This window comes from Tachyglossus aculeatus, assembly GCF_015852505.1.
Source record: "Tachyglossus aculeatus isolate mTacAcu1 chromosome 12 unlocalized genomic scaffold, mTacAcu1.pri SUPER_6_unloc_1, whole genome shotgun sequence".
Classification (NCBI taxonomy): Eukaryota; Metazoa; Chordata; class Mammalia; order Monotremata; family Tachyglossidae; genus Tachyglossus; species Tachyglossus aculeatus.
This window is the reverse complement of record NW_024044828.1, coordinates 20,807,428-20,829,926: the sequence shown is the minus strand read 5'-3', so window position 1 is coordinate 20,829,926 and position 22,499 is coordinate 20,807,428. Positions and strand designations below refer to the sequence as shown.

General features: G+C 52.2%; 2 protein-coding genes across 2 annotated transcripts in view; one reads left to right on the top strand and one right to left on the bottom strand.

Moving 5' to 3' along the window:
• The window catches only part of EIF2AK4 (eukaryotic translation initiation factor 2 alpha kinase 4), a 56,668-nt gene extending 43,525 nt beyond the window's left edge, over nucleotides 1-13,143 (top strand). Inside the window, exons 25-39 of the mRNA XM_038741091.1 lie at nucleotides 325-493; nucleotides 1,322-1,438; nucleotides 1,689-1,754; nucleotides 2,469-2,639; nucleotides 3,895-4,029; nucleotides 4,148-4,255; nucleotides 5,339-5,467; nucleotides 6,392-6,478; nucleotides 6,595-6,707; nucleotides 7,574-7,632; nucleotides 9,681-9,778; nucleotides 11,300-11,368; nucleotides 11,671-11,715; nucleotides 12,605-12,723; nucleotides 12,895-13,143. Of these exons, the coding sequence (XP_038597019.1) occupies nucleotides 325-493; nucleotides 1,322-1,438; nucleotides 1,689-1,754; nucleotides 2,469-2,639; nucleotides 3,895-4,029; nucleotides 4,148-4,255; nucleotides 5,339-5,467; nucleotides 6,392-6,478; nucleotides 6,595-6,707; nucleotides 7,574-7,632; nucleotides 9,681-9,778; nucleotides 11,300-11,368; nucleotides 11,671-11,715; nucleotides 12,605-12,723; nucleotides 12,895-12,952 (1,543 nt within the window). The 3' untranslated portion in view covers nucleotides 12,953-13,143. The remainder of the gene's footprint in view (nucleotides 1-324; nucleotides 494-1,321; nucleotides 1,439-1,688; nucleotides 1,755-2,468; nucleotides 2,640-3,894; nucleotides 4,030-4,147; nucleotides 4,256-5,338; nucleotides 5,468-6,391; nucleotides 6,479-6,594; nucleotides 6,708-7,573; nucleotides 7,633-9,680; nucleotides 9,779-11,299; nucleotides 11,369-11,670; nucleotides 11,716-12,604; nucleotides 12,724-12,894) is intronic.
• A 279-nt stretch (nucleotides 13,144-13,422) lies between these two features.
• Nucleotides 13,423-20,454, bottom strand: SRP14 (signal recognition particle 14). The gene is made up of 5 exons (XM_038741378.1): nucleotides 20,406-20,454; nucleotides 17,743-17,815; nucleotides 14,579-14,691; nucleotides 14,152-14,184; nucleotides 13,423-13,762 (listed from the first exon to the last, which is right to left on the bottom strand). The coding sequence occupies exons 1-5, from the start codon at nucleotides 20,427-20,429 to the stop codon at nucleotides 13,673-13,675; spliced, it is 333 nt and encodes a 110-aa protein (XP_038597306.1). The 5' UTR covers nucleotides 20,430-20,454; the 3' UTR covers nucleotides 13,423-13,672.
• Nucleotides 20,455-22,499: the final 2,045 nt, after the last annotated feature.

Sequence of the window (22,499 nt, the reverse complement as noted above, 5' to 3'; positions counted from 1 at the left end):
GGGAAGATCGAAGAAGGGGCATCCCGGGGACTGGTTTGACACCCTCCCCTAAGCTGTCGAGGGGACAGGGGCCACGGGCCTCGTGAGAGATGATGTCTGGTGCCATAGTGTCTCACGTTGGCAGTCAGAGTTATTTCCAGACCACCGTCCCCCAGTTCTCCTCTTGAGACCCTGAGACCCGACCGGTTGCGGTCACCTGCCTGGTCAGAGGTCACACTGGGCATCAGAATCCGGGGCCCAAGCGTCTGGAACTGCCACCCCATCTCTGCTCCATTCCCCTTTCCAAGAAGCCATAACCTTGGAAACGCGGGCTCTCCCCTCCAGGTACTGCATAGAGCGCGTCTTCCGACCCCGCAAGCTAGACCGATGTCACCCCAAGGAGTTACTGGAATGCGCGTTTGACGTCGTCACTTCTACGGCCAGCAGCTTCTTGCCCATCACTGAAGTCATCTACACCATCTATGAGATCATCCAAGAGTTTCCAGGGCTGCAGGTCCTTTTCTCCCGGTCTCTCTCCCCAACTTCCTTGAACAATTCCCCACTATCTCCCTTGTTCACATGCATGCTCTCTCTTTCTCTCCCCATCCCCCCAGTTCTTCCCCTCCCTCTCTCCTTTTTTCCCCTCTCCCCATCTTTCCCTCCTGAATTCTTAAATGTAACTCAGATTCTCCTCCTTGGTAAACTGAGGGAACAGTAGGGAAAGAGGGAGTTGCTTCTCAGGTTTTAAGTAGCAAAAACGCTGAAGTGAGGAAAAGGCTCGGGAAGGGCCTGAAGGGCCTGGTGGTAATGGTGATGTAAGGTTCAGGAACCAGATTGCCCAGGCCAGGGGCACGCGGAGGGAGAGGATGAGCACCCAAAGAGGGAGGGTACTGGTGGGCTGTGGGGAGCACCATGGGTAGCACACGGGCTTCCAGAAATGTCCTTGCTGGATTTCCCAGACTATTTCTGACCTATCTGGTGTAGCCCTGTGCCACACTGTGCCAAGTGGATGCCCGGGCAGCTAGCTCAAGAGGCTGTGTGAATTCTCCCCAGACCCCAGGGCCCTTCACAGAGTTGCTACTCCTGCCGCTGACCTGCCCCAGCCCCAATGGCCGGAAGGGCACCCACAGCTACTGACCCAGGGAACGTCTGCCTCCCCAGCGGAAACCTTCTCCCTGCCCCAGATGCTGTCCACACGAGGAGTCGGGGGTCTCTGCTGTCAGTCGGAGGCCAGAGCCCCCACGGAGGAGCCGGCCGGGGTCCGGCCCAGGGGAAGGAGAACAGGCCTGGGGCCTTGGTGGGTGCCAGGCGTCACCTAACTTGTCTTCTTCCATATGGATAGGAGAGAAACTACAATGTCTTCCTGAACCACACTGCCCTGCTCAGGGCCATCCTCCTGCACTGCGGAGTCCCGGAGGACAAGCTCGGTCAAGTCTATGTCATCCTGAACGACGCAGTGGTGAGCGCCCCTGCCCCGCCTGGGGAGGTCTGCGGAGGGCTCACTGCTGCCGGGTCCCCCGGGTCCGGCCGAGGATGCGGGGCTGACGGGACGTGCGGCGGAAACGCCCGGCACCTTGAAGCCCCGGAAGCGCATTCGTACCGAACCTCGCACGGTAGCGCGCGCGCGCGCGCGCCGACCTGGGCTCCGACCCGGTCTCGTAACCACCCGATGGGGTAGGTCTGAACGGGGCCTTTTGGGCTTTGTTTAGACGGAGAGGCTGACCCGACGAGAAGTGGAAGCCAAGTTCTGCAACCTCTCCCTGTCTCCCAACAGCGTGAGTAGTTGGATCCCTCAGGCGGGAGCCGGGACTCAACAGTACCGTCTATCTGGGGCCAGGCTGCCCTTCAAGCGACTCCGAAGCCATGGCAGCCCACTGGCTCAGGCCCCGTGGGGGTGGGCCCGAACTGCCCCGGCCCATCCTGTTTTATGCCCTACCCCTTGCCAATTTCTGCCTCTGCCCCCCCTTCACCCTGGGAGCCAGAGTGCTGAGAGCGCTTTTTAGACTGTGAGCCCAATGTTGGGTAGGGACTGTCTCTGTATGTTGCCAATTTGTACTTCCCAAGCGCTTAGTACACTGCTCTGCACATAGTAAGCGCTCAATAAATATGATTGATGATGATGAGGGGTGAGACGACGTCCCGTATAGCCAGCCTCTGCCGGCCCAGCGCTTAGCACCGTGCCTGGCATGCCGGCAGTGCTTCATCGGGACCGTCATTTATGAATAATGGTATTAATGTTACACAGATATAAGTAATAACAAAGGGAACCCATAACCTGTTTTTCCGGCCCGAAGGAGAAGAGAGGTTTAGGGGGCAGTGAGGGGGCTGGGTTCCCGAACTCCTGGGGCACACCCCGCAGCGAGAGGTGTTACCTCAGCTGATCGTAGTGGGGACCTGCTGGCCTCGGGGGAGGCAGAAGCTCGGCGGGACGCGGCAGGGAGCCCGAGGGCTCCGGGTGCCAGGTCAAGCAGGGACGGTTTGGTTTTCAGCTGCGTCGGCTGTACACTTTCATCGAGCAGAAGGGTGACCTGCGGGACCTGAGCCGGACCCTTAACCAGGTGGCCACCCAGAAAAGCGGGGTGGCCCAGCTGGTGAAGCACGGCGTGAAGGACCTGGAGGAGGTGGTGGGGCTCCTGAAGAAGCTCGGAGTAAAACTGCAGGTGCGGGGCCGCCGGGGGCCCGGTCTCTTGACGACAGTACGATGCTGGTGGTCGGTCTCCCCCGGAGTGGTGGCCAGGGGACAGAGGGGCCTGTTCCGTCCTCCTCCCCCGGCAAAGTACGCTGTGCTCCCAGTTGGGGTGGGATGGCAGTTTCCGAGTAGTCCCTGGGTACAGTTCCCTGGACTAAATGCTTGGGAGACCCGGGAGGAACGCAGGACACAATCCCCCATCCACAGAGAGCTCCTGCTCTCAACTGGGGAGACGGAGACTATCAGTGGAAAGAGCACGGGTTTGGGAGTCAGAGATCATGGGTTCAAATCCCAGCTCTGCCACTTGTCAGCTGTGTGACTTTGGCCAGGTCACTTCACTTCTCTGTGCCCGTTACCTCATCTGTAAAATGGGGATTAAGACTGTGGGCCCCACATGGGACAACCTGATTCGTTCATTCAACCATATTTATTGAGCGCTGACTGTGTGCAGAGCACTGTACTAAGCGCTTGGGAGGTACAAGTTGGCGACATATAGAGACGGCCCCTACCCAACAGCGGGCTCACAGTCTAGAGGGGGAGACAGACAACAAAACAAAACATATTAACAAAATAAAATAAATAGAATAAATACGTACAAGTAAAATAGAGTAGTAAATATGTACAAACATATATACATATATACAGGTGCTGTGGGGAGGGGAAGGAGGTAAGACGGGGGATGGGGAGGGGGAGAGGAGTCACCTTGTATCCTCCCCAGCAGTTAGAACAGTGCTTAGCACATAGTAAGTGCTTAACAAATGCCGTCATTATTATTATTAAAAATATATATTGGCCTCCATGAATTAAAGTAGGGTTTCCTGATCAATCAGTGGTATTCACTGAGCACTTACTGTGGGCAGAGCACTGTACTAAGCGCTTGGGAGAGTACAGTACAACAGAGTTGGTAGATATGTTCCCAGCCTACAGTGACTTTACAAGTTTCCCCGTGGTCAGGAATCAATCCAAAGAATTTGAGCATCTGCTATATGCCGAGCACCGTACCAGGTGCCCGCTGAGTGTTGTACTGAGCACCTGGGGCTCCCGGGGCACAGAGGTTCTCACCGAGGCCCCCACGCCCGCCTGCCAGCGTCCAGGGGAATGCCCGCCTTCGAGCGCTGCTCTGGGTTGGCATTGTCTTGGGCCCCGACAGCAGCCCCCCGGCGCCCGGCCGGAGCGGTGTCTACGGCAGGGAAGGCGGTGGTCCCAGAGCGCACCCGGTTTCCCAGGTGTCTGTGAATCTGGGCCTGGTGTACAAGGTCCAGCAGCACCACGGCGTCATCTTCCAGTTCGTGGCGTTCATCAAGCGCCGACAGAAGACGGTGCCCGAGATCCTGGCGGCCGGCGGCAGATACGACCACCTGGTGGGTAGCGGCCCCTCGGGCACCCCTCTGCCCCTTCCCCCTGCCCCCCATCACCCCGGGGGAGGGCCTCGCCCCCGGCCCGCCTCCTCTCACTGCCGGGGCCGCTCTCGTCCCACAGATCCCCCAGTTCCGAGGCCCCCAGGCCCTGGGACCGGTCCCCTCCGCCATCGGGGTCAGCCTGGCCATCGATCGGATAGCCGCTGCCGTCGCCAGCACGGAGGAGTCGGTACGTGCCGGCTCTCGCCTCCGCCCTGGAGCTTTTGGGGCGGGGGTGCTGCCCCTTTTGAGGGCGCTCAGTCGATAGTCTTCCTGCCCTGCGCCCCCAGGGCTTCAGCCAGAGTTGCTCAGTGCCGAGGGTCCGCAGACCGAGCAGAAGCTGCAGGCTGGGGCTGGCTGGCCTCAGTTAGGATGAGAAGGATAATAATAATCAATCAATCAATCAATCGTATTTATTGAGCGCTTACTGTGTGCAGAGCACTGTACTAAGCACTTGGGAAGTACAAGTTGGCAACATATAGAGACAGTCCCTACCCAACAGTGGGCTCACAGTCTCATAATTATAATACTTATTAAGCGCTTTCTATTCGCCAAGCAGTCTTCTAAGCCCTGGGGTAGATACAAGTTAATCACAGTGGACACAGTCCCTGTCCCACATAATAATGATGGCATTTTATTAAGCGCTTACTCTGTGCAAAGCACTGTTCTAAGCGCCGGAGAGGTTACAGAGTGATCCGGTTGTCCCACGGGGGCGGGCTCACAGTCTCAATCCCCATTTTCCAGATGAGGGAGCCGAGGCCCAGAGAAGCGAAGTGACGTGCCCAAAGTCACACAGCTGACAATTGGCGGAGTCAGGATTTGAACCCATGGCCTCCGACTCCAGAGCCTGCGCTCTTTCCACTGAGCCACGCTGCTTCTCACATGGGCTCACGGTCTAAGTAGGAAGGAGTAGGATTTAATTCCCGGTTTCCAGATGAGGTGACCGAAGCGCTGAGAAGTTGTGACTTATCCAGGGTCACACAGGAGGCACGTGGTGAAGCCAGAAACGGGGCAGGGCAGACAATCCAACACAGTTGGTGCCCTTGCCCCTCGGGGCCCTGAAGCCTTGCGAAAAATGCCACCGAGAAACCAGAGTTTCCTGTGGGGTGACTCCTGGACTCCATCTGCATCTGTAGGCTAGAAACCGAATTTGGAGGGGATGCCAGTCGGCAAGGAGTGCGGCCGACAGTGTGATCTTGGGGGGCTACGGGTGTGATCGGGGGTGGGGGGCATCTGGTCCCACCCAAACCGAGCCCCTCCTTGCCCGGCCCAGGTCACCGTGAGCTCCTGCGACCTCCTGGTTGTGAGTGCCGGCCAGCTGTCCATGCCGAGGGCCATCGGCATCACCCAGAAACTTTGGACGGCGGGCATTGCGGCCGACATCATGTATGACTGGTCCCAGGTGAGGAGGCGGCAGCAGGCGGCAGGTCAGGGGACGTCGGGAATTTTTTCTGAAAGGACGTGCCCTTCGGTGGTCGTGCCGGCTTCACGGAAGTCTCGTCGAGGGCTGCGTCATCATCATCAATCGTATTTATTGAGCGCTTACTGTGTGCAGAGCACTGTACTGAGCGCTTGGGAAGTACAAGTTGGCAACATATGGAGACAGTCCCTACCCACCAGTGGGCTCACAGTCTATGTGATGCCAATTTGTACTTCCCAAGCGCTTAGTACAGTGCTCTGCACATAGTAAGCGCTCAATAAATACGATTGATTGATTGATTGATTGATTAAAAGGGGGAGACAGAGAACAAAAACAAACATACTAACAAAATAAAATAAATAGAATAGATTTGTACAAGTAAAATAAATAAATAGAGTAACAAATATGTACAAGCATATATACATATATACAGGTGCTGTGGGGAAGGGAAGGAGGTAAGATGGGGGGGATGGAGCGGGGGACGAGGGGGAGAGGAAGGAAGCGTCGTCCAGGATGGTGCCAGCGCAGTGGGCAGACCATCCCTGCCAGAGTGGAGCTCATTTTTCTGTCCTCCCCCTGCCATTCCCATTTCTCATCCCCCCGACTGGCTCCCCTTCCCTGGAGCGGGTCGGTCCTTCCCCGGAAGGTGGTCCGGTCCTTTTAACCGGGGGCCGGCGGCACGACGGTGGGTATCATGCTCCCGGCCCACGCCAGCTTCCGCCCTTCGGACCCGTTCCCCTTCTCTCCCTGGACCTGTCCATGTTTCCATAGAAGGGGCTGGGCAATTTCCATGGCCAAAGGCAGCAGCTTCGGCCGCCCCCTGAGTGCAGCAGCTTCAGCCGCGGGCACTGGGTGCCGGCGGCTGCGTGCCCTGCGCCCGGCTGACGTCTTTGCTTTCCTTGCCAGTCCCAGGAGGAGCTGCAGCTGCACTGCAGGCTCCACGAGATCTCCTTCGCCGCCCTGGTCTCCGACAAGGAGGGGAGCTACGTGAAGGTGAGGGTGGCCCCGGGGGTGGGGGGCGGGCAACCGCTGGACTACCCGCTCGGGAGCCCTCAGAGGGGCGTGGGAACCCCGCCTGGCCCCCTCGTGCCCCTACCCCCCGCTTCCAGGTGAAGTACTTCGAGAAGGAGCGGCAGACGGAGAAACGAGTACTGGAGTCCGACCTCGTGGACCACGTGACCCAGAGGCTGCGGACAAGAGTGTGCGATGAAAGAAGTCTCAGGTAGGCCCGGCGGAGGACTCTGCGGGGGGCATTGCGGGGCATCCCGCCAACTGTCGTCTCCCCCTCTAGACTGGAAGCTCCTTTTTTTTTTTTTTTAAATGGCATTTATTAAGCGCTTACTATGTGCAAAGCACTGTTCTAAGCGCTGGGGAGGTTACAAGGTGATCAGGTTGTCCCACGGGGGGCTCACAGTCTTCATCCCCATTTTACAGATGAGGTAACTGAGGCCCAGAGAAGTGAAGTGACTTGCCCAAAGTCACACAGCTGACAATTGGCGGAGCCGGGATTTGAACCCATGACCTCTGATTCCAAAGCCCAGGCTCTTTTTCCACTGAGCCACGCTGCTGTTTGTGGGCAAGGAGCGTGTCTACCAGCTCTGTTGAGTCGTACTCTCCCAAGCGTTTAGTACAGCCCTCTGCACGCAGTAAGTGCTCGATGAAATGGCACTGATGACATTTCCAGAGTGGGGCCGGGCTGGGGCCACACACACAGGACTGGGGAGGGCAGCAGAAGATACCCCAGTGCCCAGTTCCACCCGCCCGCCCCCAGCCCAAGGACCCCCTGCTCTTCAGTGAGAAGCAGCACAGTGTAGTGGTTAGAGCCTGGGCCTCAGAGTCAGAAGGTTCTCATTCCGGCTCCACCCCTTGTCTGATGTGTGACCTTGGGCAAGTCACGTCACTTCTCCGGGCCTGTTACCCCATCCGTACGGGGATTGAGACCGTGAGCCCCACATGGGACAGGGACGGTGTCCAACCCAATTTGCTGGTGTTCACCCCAGAGCTTAGTACAGTGCCTAGCACATATTAAGCACTTAACAAATGCCTCAATCATTACTATTATTATTGCTCCTGTCTGCTTGTTCTCAGGGAAGCTCCCGACATCCTGGGGGGACCGAATGTGAAGGGGCCGGCTTCTAACACCTCAGGTAAGGCCCGGCATCAGCACTCGAGGCCCCATTGTGACCCCGCCACGACCTTGCTTTGCACCACAGTGTGGAGCGAAGGCGGAGGAGAGCGTGTCGAGCCCCTGGGGGAGCCCATGACCGGGGATCAGTTTCCCCTACCACCGCTCTTCCGAGAGGGAGGGTGCAGTGAGATGCTTGGAAGCTTACTGAAGGCATGTCTCCTCCAAGAGGCCTTCCTGATGAAGCTCTCATTTCCTCTTCCCCCCACTCCCTTCTGCGTCACCCTTGCAAGAGGATTTGCTCCCTTTATTCAACCCTCCCTCAGCACTTATCAATCAATCGTATTTATTGAGCGCTTACTGTGTGCAGAGCACTGTACTAAGCGCTTGGTACAAGTTGGCAACATATAGAGACAGTCCCTACCCAACAGTGGGCTCACAGTCTAAAAGACTTACGTATATGTATTACACTTATGTATATATCCGTCATTTATTTGTACTGTGTCTCTCTCCCTCTCTAGACCGTAAGCTCATTGTCGGCAGGGAACATGTTTACCAACTCTGTTATACTCTCCCAAATGCCTAGTAATGATAGCATTTATTAAGCACTTACTATGTGCAAAGCACTGTCCTAAGCACGGGGGAGGTTACATGGAGATCAGGTTGTCCCACGGGGGGCTCACAGTCTTAATCCCCATTTTACAGATGAGGGAACTGAGGCACAGCGAAGTTAAGTGACTTGCCCAAAGTCACACAGCTGACAATTGGCAGAGCTGGGATTCGAATCCATGACCCCTGACTCCAAAGCCCGGGCTCTTTCCACTGAGCCACGCTGCTTCTCTAGTAGAGTGCTCTGCCCACATAAGCAGTCATTAAATTCACTCGTATTTATTGAGCGCTTACTGTGTGCAGAGCACTGTACTAAGCGCTTGGGAAGTACAATCAATCCATCAATCGTATTTATTGAGCGCTTACTGTGTGCAGAGCATTGTACTAAGCGCTTGGGAAGTACAAGTTGGCAACCTATAGAGACAGTCCCTACCCAACAGCGGGCTCACAGTCTAGAAGGGGGAGACAGAGAACAAAACCAAACATACTAACAAAATAAAATAAATAGAATAGATATGTACAAGTAAAATAAATCAATAAATAAATAGAGTAATAAATATGTACAAACATATATACAGGTGCTGTGGGGAAGGGAAGGAGGTAAGATGGGGGGGATGGAGAGGGGGGCGAGGGGGAGAGGAAGGAAGGGGCTCAGTCTGGGAAGGCCTCCTAAGTTGGCAACGTGTAGAGACGGTCCCTACCCAACAGCGGGCTCACAGTCTAGAAGGGGGAGACAGACAAAAAAAACCAAACATTAACAAAATAAAATAAATAGAATAAATATGTACAAATAAAATAATAGAGTAATAAATCCGTACGAACATATATACATATGTACAGGTGCTGTGGGGAGGGGAAGGAGGTAAGATGGGGGGGATGGGGATGGGGAGGAGGGGAATATGGGGGGGATTGATTGATTGATTGATTGGAAGAAGGCCCTGGGCTCTATCTGGTCTGTGGCGGTGGTGGAGTTTGGGTGTGTGTGGCCTGCCCCTGTTCCAAGCCAACTGCGTGGGCAAGGGAAGGGGCCGTTGGTGTGAACGACTTTCTAGGGTAGACATTGCCCCAAGCTGAGAGGCCAGGGCCAGGATCAATCACTCATATTTATTGAGCACTTACTGCGTGCAGAGCACTGTACTAAGCACTTGGGAAGTCCAAGTTGGCAACATATAGAGACGGTCCCTACCCAACAGTGGGCTCACAGTCTAAAAGGGGGAGACAGAGAACAAAACCAAACATACTAACAAAATAAAATAAATAGAATAGATATGTACAGGTAAAATAGAGTAATAAATCTGTACAAACATATATCCATATATACAGGTGCGGTGGGGAAGGGAAGGAGGTAAGATGGGGGGGATGGAGAGGGGGACGAGGGGGAGAGGAAGGAAGGGGCTCAGTCTGGGAAGGCCTCCAGGATGGGGGGAAGCTGCCCACAGCCCAACCCTGCCTCTGTTTCAGGTCTATTCGAGATCCACGGCACCACGGTCGTGCCCAGCGTGAGCATCCTGGCGCCCGAGAAGCTGTCGGCCAGCAACAGGCGCCGCTACGAGACTCAGGTGCAGCTTGGGGCCGGGGGCTGGGGCTGGGACCACCGACTACAGGCCCCCTGGAGAAGCAGCACGGGCCTGGAGTCAGAAGGTCATGGGTTCCAATTCCGGCTCCGCCACTTGTCTGCTGGGTGACCTCGGCACTTCTCTGGGCCTCAGTTACCTCATCTGTAAAATGGGATTGAGTATGAGCACCGTGTGGGACAGGGTCTGTGCCCAACCCAATTTGCTTGTACTCCACCCCCAGCGCTTAGTACAGCCCGTAGCCCATAGTAAGCACTTCACAAATACCACAATTATTATTATTTTATCATTACATGGCCTGGGCTGGAAAGGGCTGCGGCTGGACCGCTCCCCCAGCAGAAGAGCCGCTGATATCAATCAATCAATCGTATTTATTGAGCGCTTACTGTGTGCAGAGCACTGTACTAAGCGCTTGGGAAGTCCAAGTTGGCAACATATAGAGACGGTCCCTACCCAACAGTGGGCTCACAGTCTAGAAGCTGATAGGGGCTCTCCCCCTCGTCCCCCTCTCCATCCCCCCCATCTTACCTCCTTCCCTTCCCCACAGCACCTGTATATATGTATATATGTTTGTACATGTTTATTACTCTATTTTACTTGTACATATCTAGTCTACTTATTTTATTTTGTTAGTATGTTTGGTTTTGTTCTCAGTCTCCCCCTTTTAGACTGTGAGCCCACTATTGGGTAGGGACTGTCTCTAGATGTTGCCAACTTGGACTTCCCAAGCGCTTAGTACAGTGCTCTGCACACAGTAAGCGCTCAATAAATACGATTGATGATGATGATATGGGCTCCGCGGTCAAGCCTGAATGCTCCCAGAGGGCCAGCCATGTCTTCCCTTCTCTCCTGTGTCCCTGCCCAATACATCAATCAATCAATCAATCAATCAATCATATTTATTGAGCGCTTACTATGTGCAGAGCACTGTACTAAGCGCTTGGGAAGTACAAATTGGCAACACATAGAGGCAGTCCCTACCCAACAGTGGGCTCACAGTCTAAAAGGGGGAGACAGAGAACAGAACCAAACATACCAACAAAATAAAATAAATAGGATAGAAATGTACAAGTAAAATAAATAAATAAATAAATAAATAGAGTAATAAATACGTACAACCATATATACATATATACAGGTGCTGTGGGGAAGGGAAGGAGGTAAGATGGGGGGATGGAGAGGGGGACGAGGGGGAGAGGAGGGAAGGGGCTCAATACATACACATATGTAGACGTGAGGACACCCAACCCCAGGTCCTGCCCACGGGCAACTTTGCACATTTAGAGGCGGGGCGCTGGGCCTGCTCCCATGAGGGCTTTGGGCTCTCCCTTTCTCAAAGGCCTCCAAAACCAGCTGTCCACCCCCCCAGGGGGGTCTGGATGGGGCCTCCTGGCTCCCGCCTCTCCTCCCCTGGTGGGTGGCCGGGAGGGAGGGGTGTTGTGATTGCTGCCCGCCTTAGGGCGGGGGTCGCAGCCTGCCACCCTGATGGCCAGCCTCTCCTCACAGGTACAAGCCAGGCTCCAGTCCTCACTGGCCAACCTGCACCAGAAAAGCAGTGAGATCGAAATTCTAGCCGTGAGTATCTCCGGGGGCGCTGACCCCAGCGGGGGGCTGGGACATGTCCCCCTCTCAGGACGGGCGGTTGTCTGCCCTTCCCTGAGATGGTCTCCCACTCTGGCACGAAGGGAAATCCTGCCTGGCACCATCCTGGGTGAAGCCAAGCACACCACAGAACCCACCAGAGAAAGGGAGAAACCCTCTAATTAGCCTGCGGGGCAGGGGCCACTCGGCACTGACATGCACTTAGTATGGTGTTTCGCACACAGTAAGCGCTCAGTAAATACAGCTGAATGAATGACACGTGTCTGTCTTCCCAGGTGGACCTGCCAAAGGACACCATCTTACAGTTTTTAACTCTAGAGGTGAGTCTGTATATCATCATCATCATCATCAATTGTATTTATTGAGTGCTTGCTGTGTGCAGAGCACTGTGCTAAGTGCTTGGGAAGTACAAGTTGGCAACATATAGAGACAGTCCCTACCCAGAAGTGGGCGTCTCCATGTGTGTTGGCAGGGGGGCGGGTGGGTTTCCCCCAATAGCCCCTGAGCCCCAAAGCCAGGGCAGTACCTTTTGACCACTGGCCAGGCTTAAACTCCTCCAGGAGGCCTTCCCAGACTGAGCCCCTTCCTTCCTCTCCCCCTCGTCCCCCTCTCCATCCCCCCCATCTTACCTCCTTCCCTTCCCCACTGCACCTGTACATATGCATATGTTTGTACATATTTATTACTCTATTTATTTTACTTGTACATATCTATTCTATTTATTTTATTTCGTTAGTATGTTTGGCTTTGTTCTCCGTCTCCCCCTTTTAGACTGTGAGCCCACTGTGGGGTAGGGGCTGACTCTATATGTTGCCAACTTGGACTTCCCAAGCGCTTAGTCCAGTGCTCTGCACACAGTAAGCGCTCAATAAATATGATTGATTGAAAAGTGGCAGCAGCTGGCATCAGCAGGACCCAGCCCTTCTAATGGCAGGCGAGCCCCACTCTGCCAACTACCAGCCACAGCCAACAGCTTATGAGCAGGCCTGGCCTAGTGGAGGAACTCGGGCTCAGGTCCTGGGCCTCCACTGACCACCCTAGGTTGTGGGGTGGTCCCGCTCCCCCCGTTCTGTGCCCCCACAGGGGCCAGACCCCAGCCTGCTGCCACGAAATTCTGCCCACAGCCCCTACCCTCAGCCCGTGGCTAGTAACGGGCCAGTAGGCACCGTGGCCCACCCCCAGCTTGCTCGCTCTTCTCCCCTCCCGCAGTGGGACACGGACGAACAGGCCTTCAACGCCACCGTGAAGCAGCTGCTGTCCCGCCTGCCCAAGCAACGCTACCTCAAGCTCGTCTGTGACGAAATCTACAGCATCAAGATGGAAAAGAAGTGAGGACGCGGGGCGGAGCCGGGGACTTTCCCCAGGGAGCCTGGGCCCAGCCCCACGCTGCCCATTGCAAGTTGGCTCCAGAGGAAGCCACGCTCTTGTGCTGTCTTGTCCCGTTGGTGTGGAGAATGAAAGGGAACTGAGCCTCCCCCCTCTTCCTCTTTCCCCTGCAGGGTCTCCGTGCTGTTCCTGTATAGCTACCGCGATGATTACTACCGCATCTTGTTTTAGAGAACAACGCTGGCATTGCTCTCGGGCCCCAAGGATGGGGCCGGAAAGGGGCCCTTGGAGCCTTCCCCCACCACCACCCGCCCCCGGCACAGAGGAAAGTGGAAAAGCTGACCCAGCTGCACCCCACTGAGTGTCTGGGGGTCTGTAAAATAAGACCACCAAGCTTTTTTGAACTACAGTAAACCTTTTCAGTAAAGTGCCGCCCTGCCTGTGTCGGGGATGGGGTAAAAAAAAACCTCTCCTTCAGGGACCCGGGGTGGGTGGGCGAGAGAAAGTGGCAAGTGGTACACATCCACCCGTTTTAGAATAGGGTGGAAACGGGAGCACGCACCTCCTTCTCTTTCCCATTTCGGCTGGGGGCCCCTGCCCGCTCCCTTAGCCCCAGGATGGAGTTTCCAGCTTGGCTGGAGGGCTGAGGGCCATGTGCACCGTCCCCATCCACCCCCCAACCACAAGAAGAAGCATCGCGGTAATGGTTAGAGGAATTTAATGACATGATAACGTGGGGGCCAGGGGTGTGTTGCAGCCCCGTGTGTGACCAGCACAAGCTCCCCCGACCTGTGAGCCCCTTCACTGGGATGGAATGAAGAGACCGGATTTCCCCCCTCCTACTCCCAAACTGTGCCACCCCCCACCCCCCACCCCAAGCTGCGAGGGGACCCCGGCCCCTGAAGTCCATTTTGCCATTCCTACACGCTGAGCAGGAGAGGGCAGGGCCCCTCACTGGGTGGCTTTGCTCTTCTTGTTTTTGCTCTTCTTGTCCCGTTTCTTCAGCCCGTCCATGTTGGCTCTCAGCAGATTGGAGTAAGCCTGGGATAGACAACACCATTTCAGAGGAATAGCCGGGGGTTTGAGGGAATAATAATAATAAAGGTACTTATTAAGCGCTTACTATATGCAAAGCACTGTTCTAAGCACTGGGGAGGTTACAAGGTGATCAGGTTGTCCCAGAGGGGCTCACAGTCTTAATCCCCATTTTCCAGATGAGGGAACTGAGGCCCAGAGAAGTGAAGTGACTTGCCCAAAGTCACACAGCTGACAGTTGGCAGAGCGGGGGTTTGAACCCATGACCTCGGACTCCAAAGCCCGGGCTCTTTCCACCGAGCTACGCTGCTTCTCCTCAGAGGGAACCAGGGGAGATGGGGCAGTATCCCCGGGGGAGGTGATGGTCAGCCCCACCCTTGGCACCAAAAACTCACCATCTGGAACTTATTCACTTCTTTGGAGCTCACCTGCCCAGAGGAAAACAAGGGCACCATTACCCACGCTGAAATCACAGCCCTCGCCCCGGCCCCCAAGCCTGCCGCCTCCGTAGCTGAAGGGGACGGAGCTGAGCAGAAAAGAGCACCTCTCCCCACCCCGCTTCCCAAGGGCAGTCATCTGGATCCAGCCCCAGCCTGCTACTGGCGGCCAGATTCCCAGATCTCCAGGACTTGCAGCAGCCTCAAACGGGGGGGAGAAATATGGTGATAATTCAATAACCGCACCCTCCACCTCTCCCCCTGGACTGGAGCACCAGTCTGACTTGCAAAACGGCAATGGGACCATGTGTCCAAGCTCCTTGAGGGATCCCGTCTTCTAATAGTAGTGCACGCTCCTGGGGGAACGCGATCCCTACAGCCTCACCACAGTGCTGATCTTCTTCTTCCCATCCGTCGCTCGCAGCAGGCACTTGTTGTCGGCCGGCTCGAAGCCCTCCGCGTAGCCCTTCCGGGGAACGGGTTTTGTCCGACCGTCATCTGCAGGGAGATGCGTGCCCATCAGCCTGTCTCCCCGGCTAGACCGGAGGCTCCTTGAGGACAGCGAGCGCGGCTAATCGCCTCCGCTGCTCAGAGGTCGCACAGCCCACTGTAGGCACCTAATGACTAGTCCTGAGTGGTATTTGAGCACTTGCTGAGTGCAAAGTGCTGTACTAAATGCTTGGGGAGTTGGTAGGCACGTTCTCTGACCGCTGGGTGCTTACAGTCTAAAGATGTGGGTCCATCCCATCTCCACTCCTTGCTCACCCGGTGCTCCTACCCGTTGATCGATTTCTGCCTTCCAGATTTTTGTAAATCAGTGCTAAGCGCTTAGTACAGCACTCTGCACATAGTAAGCGCTCAATAAATACGATTGATGATTGATGATGTAAATAGTTTGCACCCGCAAGCCTCCTCTGAAAGATGGTAAGCTCTGTACGTGTCTATTCTATTTATTTTATATTGTTAGTATGTTTGGTTTTGTTCTCTGTCCCCCCCATCTAGACTGTGAGCCTGCTGTTGGGTAGAGACCGTCTCTATGTGTTGCTGACTTGTACTTCCCAAGCGCTTAGTACAGTGCTCTGCACACAGTAAGCGCTCCATAAATATGATTGATTGGTAAGCACCTGGGGACAAGGGCTATCCTAAGCATTTTATACGGTACTCTGCACATTCATTCAGTCATTCAATTGTATTTATTGAGCGCTTACTGTGTGCAGAGCACTGGACTAAGCACGTGGGAAGTCCAAGGTGGCAACATCTAGAGACGGTCCCTACCCGACAGCGGGCTCACAGTCTAGAAGGGGGAGACAGAGAACAAAAGAAAACATATTAACAAAATAAATAGAATAAATATGTACAAATAAAATAGAGTAATAAATACGTACAAACATATATACAGGTGCTGTGGGGAGGGGAAGGAGGTAAGGTGGGGGGGAGGAGAGGAAGGAGGGGGCTCAGTCTGGGAAGGCCTCCTGGAGGAGGTGACCTCTCAGTAGGGCTTTGAAGGGAGGAAGAGCACACAGTAGAGCACTGTACTGTAATAAGCGCTTGGGAGACTACAATAATAGAGTCGGTAGGCACGTTCCAAGCTTAAGAAGCAGCATGGCCTAGTGGATAGAACACGGGTCTGGGAATCAGAAGGACGTGGGTTCTAATCCTGCCTCCATCACTTGTTTGCTGTGTGACCCTGGGCAAGTCACTTCACTTCTCTAAGCCTCAGTTACATCTGCAAAATGGGAATTAAGACTGTGAGCCCCATGTGGAACAGGGACTGTGTCATTCATTCATTCATTCATTCATATTTATTGAGCGCTTACTGTGTGCAGAGCACCGTACTAAGTGCTAGGGAAGTACAAGTTGGCAACCTGATTTGCTTGTACCCACTCTAGCACTTAATACAGTGCCTTGCACATAGTAAGCTCTGAACAAATACCACAATTATTATTAGAGAAGCAGCGTGGCTCAGTGGAAAGAGCATGGGCTTTGGAGTCAGAGGTCAGGGGTTCAAATCCCAGCTCCGCCAACTGTCAGCTGTGTGACTTTGGGCAAGTGACTTCACTTCTCTGGGCCTCAGTTCCCTCATCTGTAAAATGGGGATTAAAACTGTGAGCCCCCGGGGGACAACCTGATCACCTTGTCACCTCCCCAGCGCTTAGAACAGTGCTTTGCACATAGTAAGCGCTTAATAAATGCCATCATTATTATTATTATTATTTTATTATTATTAGCCTACAGAGAATAAGTGCCACTGATTGACCAATCAATAGGTTCCACTGACTGACCAAGTCACTTAACTTCTCTGTTCCTCAGTTACCTCATCTGCCTAACCTCCTTCCCTTCCCCACAGCACCTGTATATATGTATATATGTTTGTACGTATTTGTTTTTTACTCTATTTATTTTACTTGTACATATCTATTCTATTTATTTTAGTTAATATGTTTTGTTTTGTTCTCTGTCTCCCCCTTCTAGACTGTGAGCCCGCTGTTGGGTAGGGACCGTCTCTATATGTTGCCAACTTGGACTTCCCAAGCGCTTAGTACAGAGCTCTGCACACAGTAAGCGCTCAATAAATATAAAAGTGATTGATTGTAAAATGGGGATTAGGACTGTGAGCCCCATGTGGGACAACCTGATGACCTTGTATCTACCCTAGTGCTTAGAACAGGGCTTGGCACATAGTAAGTGCTTAACAAATACCGTAATCTATTATTATTATCAAATGGCACCACTAATTGACTGATCAATAGGTGCCACTGACTGCTTTTGCACAAGGACTGAAGTGAGCCCATTGTGGGCAGGGATTGTGTCTTGCGGTACTGTACGTCCCAGGTGCTTAATACAGTGTTCTGCACACAGTAGGTGCTCAATAAATACGACCGAATGAATGTCAGGCCCAGGCACCACGGTCCCCTTCCGTTGGTTATGCCGCTTTTACCATGGTGGAGGAGGGGGATGCTGGGGCCCAGATTTGGGGGGACGGGGCAGCGGCCCCAGGCCGGGCCAGCCTCGGGGTCAGGGGTTAGGGGTCAGAGGTCCTTATCATCATCATCATCATCAACAATTGTATTTATTGAGCGCTTACTGTGTGCAGAGCACTGGACTAAGCGCTTGGGAAGTCCAAGCTGGCAACACATAGAGACAGTCCCTACCCAACAGCGGGCTCACAGTCTAAAAGGGGGAGACGGAGAACAAAACCAAACATACTAACAATCAGTCAATCAATCAATCGTATTTATTGAGCGCTTACTATGTGCAGAGCACTGTACTAAGCGCTTGGGAAGTCCAAATTGGCAACACATAGAGACAGTCCCTACCCAACAGTGGGCTCACAGTCTAAAAGGGGGAGACGGAGAACAGAACCAAACATACCAACAAAATAAGATAAATAGGATAGAAATGTACAAGTAAAATAAATAAATAAATAAATAAACAGAGTAATAAATAAACCCTAACCCTAACCCTACTAACAAAACCCTACTAACAAAATAAGATAAATAGAAAAGATGTGTACAAGTAAAATAAATAAATAGAGTAATAGGTCCTTACACTTCTTCAGGGTGATGAACACGCTGCCCGACGACCGGCACTTCTGGAAGAGCCTCGTCAGCTCCGTCAGGAACTGGAAGACAAGACCCGCGACCCGGTCAGTCATTCACTCGGTCACTCCATCGTACGAATGATAATCGTAATAATTTGGGTATTTGTTAGGTGCTCACTATGTGCAAAGCACCGTTCTAAAGCACTGAGGGGGATACAAGGTGATCGGGTTGTCCCACGGGGGGCTCACCATCTTAATCCCCATTTTACAGACGAGGGAACTGAGGCCCGGAGAAGTGAAGTGACTTGCCCAAAGTCACACAGCGGACAAGCGGCAGAGCCCGGATTTGAACCCATGACCTCTGACTCCCAAGCCCGTGCTCTTTCCACTGAAGCACGCTGCTTCTCTGCTCTCTTCCTCCCTTCAAAGCCCTACTGACGGCTCACCTCCTCCAGGAGGCCTTCCCAGACTGAGCCCCCTTCTCATTCATTCATTCAACCGTATTTATTGAGCGCTTACTGTGTGCAGAGCATTGGACTAAGCGCTTTTCCCCTGTTCCTCCTCCCCTCCCCATCGCCCCCACTCCCTCCCTCTACCCTACCCCCTCCCCTCCCTATAGCACTTGTGTATATTTGTACATATTTATTACCCTATTTTATTAATGATGTGCATATATCTATAATTCTATTTATCCATTTTAATGCTGTTGATGCCTACCTACTTGTTTCGTTGTCTGTCTCCCCCTTCTAATAAAAACAATAATAATAATGACGGTATTTGTTAAGCAGCAGAGAAGCAGCGTGGCTCAGTGGAAAGAGCACGGGCTTTGGAGTCAGAGGTCATGGGTTCAAATCCCAGCTCCACCAATTGTGAGTTGTGTGACTTTGAGCAAGTCACTTCACTTCTCTGGGCCTCAGTTCTCTCATCTGTAAAATAGGGATAAAGACTGTGAGCCCCCCGTGGGACAACCTGATCACCTTGTAACCTCCCCAGCGCTTAGAACACTGCTTTGCACATAGTAAGCGCTTAATAAATGCCATCATCATTATTATTATTATTAAGCACTTACTATGTGCAAAGCACTGTTCTAAGCGCTGGGGAGGTTACAAGGTGAGGGATTGTCTCTGTTGCCGAGCTGGGCATTCCAAGCGCTTAGTCCAGTGCTCTGCATACAGTAAGTGCTCAATAAATACGACTGAATAAATGAACATTAATAATAATGACGGCATTTATTAAGCGCTTACTATGGGCAAAGCACTGTTCTAAGCGCTGGGGAGGTTACAAGGTGAGGGATTGTCTCTGTTGCCGAACTGGGCGTTCCAAGCGCTTAGTCCAGTGCTCTGCACACAGTAAGCGCTCAATAAATACGACTGAATAAATGAACATTAATAGTAATGATGGCATTTATTAAGCGCTTACTATGTGCAAAGCACTGTTCTAAGCGCTGGGGAGGTTACAAGGTGAGGGATTGTCTCTGTTGCTGAACTGGACATCCAAGTGCTTAGTCCAGTGCTCTGAACACAGTAAGCGCTCAATAAATACGACTGCATAAATGAATACTAATAATGATGCCATTTATTAAGTGCTTACTATGTGCAAAGCACTGTTCTAAGTGCTGGGATGGCTACATCCCCCTTTTAGACTGTGAGCCCACTGTTGGGTAGGGACTGTATATGTTGCCAACTTGTAGTTCCCAAGCGCTTAGTCCAGTGCTCTGCACACAGTAAGCGCTCAATAAATACGATTGATTGATTGATACTAGGTGATCAGGTTGTCCCACGGGGGGCTCACAGTCTTCATCCCCATTTTCCAGATGAGGGAACTGAGGCCCAGAGAAGTGAAGTGACTTGCCTAAAGTCACAAACTGACAATTCTGGACTGTGAGCCCACATGTTGGGTGGGGACCGTCTCTAAATGTTGCCAACTTGGACTTCCCAAGCGCTTAGTCCAGTACTCTGCATCATCATCATCATCATCAATCGTGTTTATTGAGCGCTCACTATGTGCAGAGCACTGTACTAAGCGCTTGGGAAGTACAAATTGGCAACATATAGAGACAGTCCCTACCCAACAGTGGGCTCACAGTCTAAAAGACTGCACACAGTAAGCGCTCAATAAATACGACTGAATGAACTGGCGGAGGCGGGATTTGAACCCACGACCTCTGACCCCAAAGCCCGGGCTCTTTCCACTGGGTCACGCTGAATACCGAGCGCTGGGTGCGGAGCACTGTCAGCGCTTGGAAAATACAATGCGGCCATAAACAGAGACAATCCCTGTCCACAACGGGCTCACAATCTAGCGCTTAGTCCAGTGCTCTGCACACGGTAAGCGCTCAATAAATACGATTGAATGAATGAATGAATCTCGAATAGGAAATCTAGACTGTGACCCCGCTGTTGGGTAGGGACTGTCTCTATGTGTTGCCAATTTGTACTTCCCAAGCGCTTAGTCCAGTGCTCTGCACATAGTAAGCGCTCAATAAATACAATTGATGATGATGATGACTGTCTCTAGATGTTGCCAACTTGGGACTTCCCAAGCGCTTAGTCCAGTGCTCTGCACACAGTGAGCGCTCAATAAATGCGATTGACTGAATGAATGAGAGACATGAAAAGGAGGGAAAAGGGCGTGCCTCAGTTTCCCCCCGCATCCGCCTCCCCAGCCCTACCTGCTCGCTCTCCAGCAGCACCATGGCAGCGCCGCGCTCAGGCCCGTCGGCACTAACGGCCCCGCCAGCCGCAGCCGCAGCCGGATATGACGTCAGGGGGCAGGCTGGACTTCCGGTCCCCTTCCGCCCTCTTCCTCCAACTTCTTCCGCCCAGCAATCCCGCTCCTTCTGGCGCCCCCTCGCTGGCCGGAGGAGCAGCGGCGGCCCCCGCGTCCTCCCTCCCCATTCCTCGCGCCTTAGCGCCCCCTCCCGGCCTGAAGGAGGAACGGCGCGGAATTTCCCTTCCCCTCCGTAGCCCCCTCCCGCCCCACCTCAGGCCAAGGGGGAACCAAACTTACTTACTTACTTACTTACTTACTTACTCTTTCTTTCCTTTTCCTTCTTTCTTTCTTTTTCTTTCTTTTTCTTTCTTTCTTTCTCTCTTTCTCTCTCCCTCTCTCTTTCCTTTCTTTCTTTCTCTCTTTCTCTCTTTCTCCCTCTCTATTTCCTTTTTCTTTCTTTCTTCCTTTCTTCCTTTCTTTTTCTTTCTTTCTTTCTTTTTTCTTTCTTTCTTTCTTTCTTTCTTTCTCTCTCTTTCTCTCTCTTCTTTCTTTCTTTCTTTCTTTCTCTCTCTCTCTCTTTCTCTCTCTTTCCTTTCTTTTTTCTTTCTTTCTCTCTTTCTCTTTCCTTTTCTTTCTTTTTCTTTCTCTCTCTCTTTTCTTTCTTTCTTTTTCTTTTTCTTTCTCTCTCTCTTTTCTTTCTTTCTTTCTTTTTCTTTCTTTCTTTCTCTCTCTCTCTTTCCTTTCTTTCTTTCTTTCTCTCTCTCTCTCTTTCTCTCTTTCTTTCTTTCTCTCTCTTTCTCTCTCTTTCTCTCTCTCTCTTTCCTTTCTTTCTTTTTCTTTCTTTCTTTCTCTCTTTCTCCCTCTTTCCTTTTCTTTCTTTTTCTTTCTCTCTTTCTCTCTCTCTTTCTTTCTTTTTCTTTCTTTCTTTCTCTCTCTCTCTCTCTCCTTTCTTTCTTTCTTTTTCTTTCTTTCTTTCTTTCTTTCTTTCTCTCTTTCTCTCTCTCTCTTTCCTTTCTTTCTTTCTTTCTTCCTTCCTTTCTTTCTTTCTTCCTTCCTTTCTTTCTTCCTTCCTTCCTTTCTTTCTTCCTTCCTTCCTTTCTTTCTTCCATTCATTCTTCATTCATTCAATCGTATTTATTTATTCATTCATTCATTCGTATTTATTGAGCGCTTACTGTGTGCAGAGCACTGTACTAAGCGCTTGGGAAGTACAAGTTGGCAACATATAGAGACGGTCCCTACCCAACAGCGAGCTCACAGTCTAGATGGGGGAGACAGAGAACAAAACAAAGCATATTAACAAAATAAAACAAATAGAATAAACATGTACGATTAAATAGAGTAATAAGTACGTACAAACATATATACATATGGGAGACAGACAACAAAACAAAACATATTAACAAATAAAATAAATAGAATAAATATGTACAAATAAAATAAATAGAGGAATAAATACGTACAAACATCTATACATATATACAGGTGCTGTGGGGAGGGGAAGGAGGTAAGGCAGGGGGATGGGGAGGAGGGGGAGAGGAAGGAGGAGGCTCAGTCTGGGAAGGCCTCCTGGAGGAGGTGAGCTCTCAGTAGGGTTTTGAAGGGTTTGAATCGTTCATTCAATCGAATTTATTGAGCGCTTACTGTGTGCAGAGCATTGTACTAAGCGCTTGGGAAGTACAAGTCCGCAACGTATAGAGACGGTCCCCACCCAACAACGGGCTCACAGTCTAGAAGGGGGAGACAGACCACAAAACAAAACAATGTGGACAGGTGTCAAGTCATCAGAATAAATAGAAGTAAAGCTAGAGGCACATCATTAACAAAATAAATACCCTCGCACTCAGCTCCCCCGGCCCGCATCCGGACCCTGAGGTCGTGGGGCTGGGAATAGGGGGCCCGGCCAATCAAATAATTGTATCTACTGAGCACTTACTGTGAGCAGAGCACTGTAATAATAATAATGGTATTTGTTAAGCGTTTACTATGTGCCAAGCACTGTTCTAAGCACTCGGGAGATACAAGGTGATCAGGTTGTCCCCCATGGGGCTCA

Excerpts from the sequence above, each read along its gene's own strand:
- SRP14 (XM_038741378.1), bottom strand. The coding sequence starts at position 20,429 with ATGGTGCTGCTGGAGAGCGAGCAG. Across the intron at positions 17,816-20,405 it reads TGCTGCTGGAGAGCGAGCAG|TTCCTGACGGAGCTGACGAG; the intron begins GTAGGGCTGGGG and ends CTTGTCTTCCAG. Across the intron at positions 13,763-14,151 it reads AAGTGAATAAGTTCCAGATG|GCTTACTCCAATCTGCTGAG; the intron begins GTGAGTTTTTGG and ends TGTCTATCCCAG.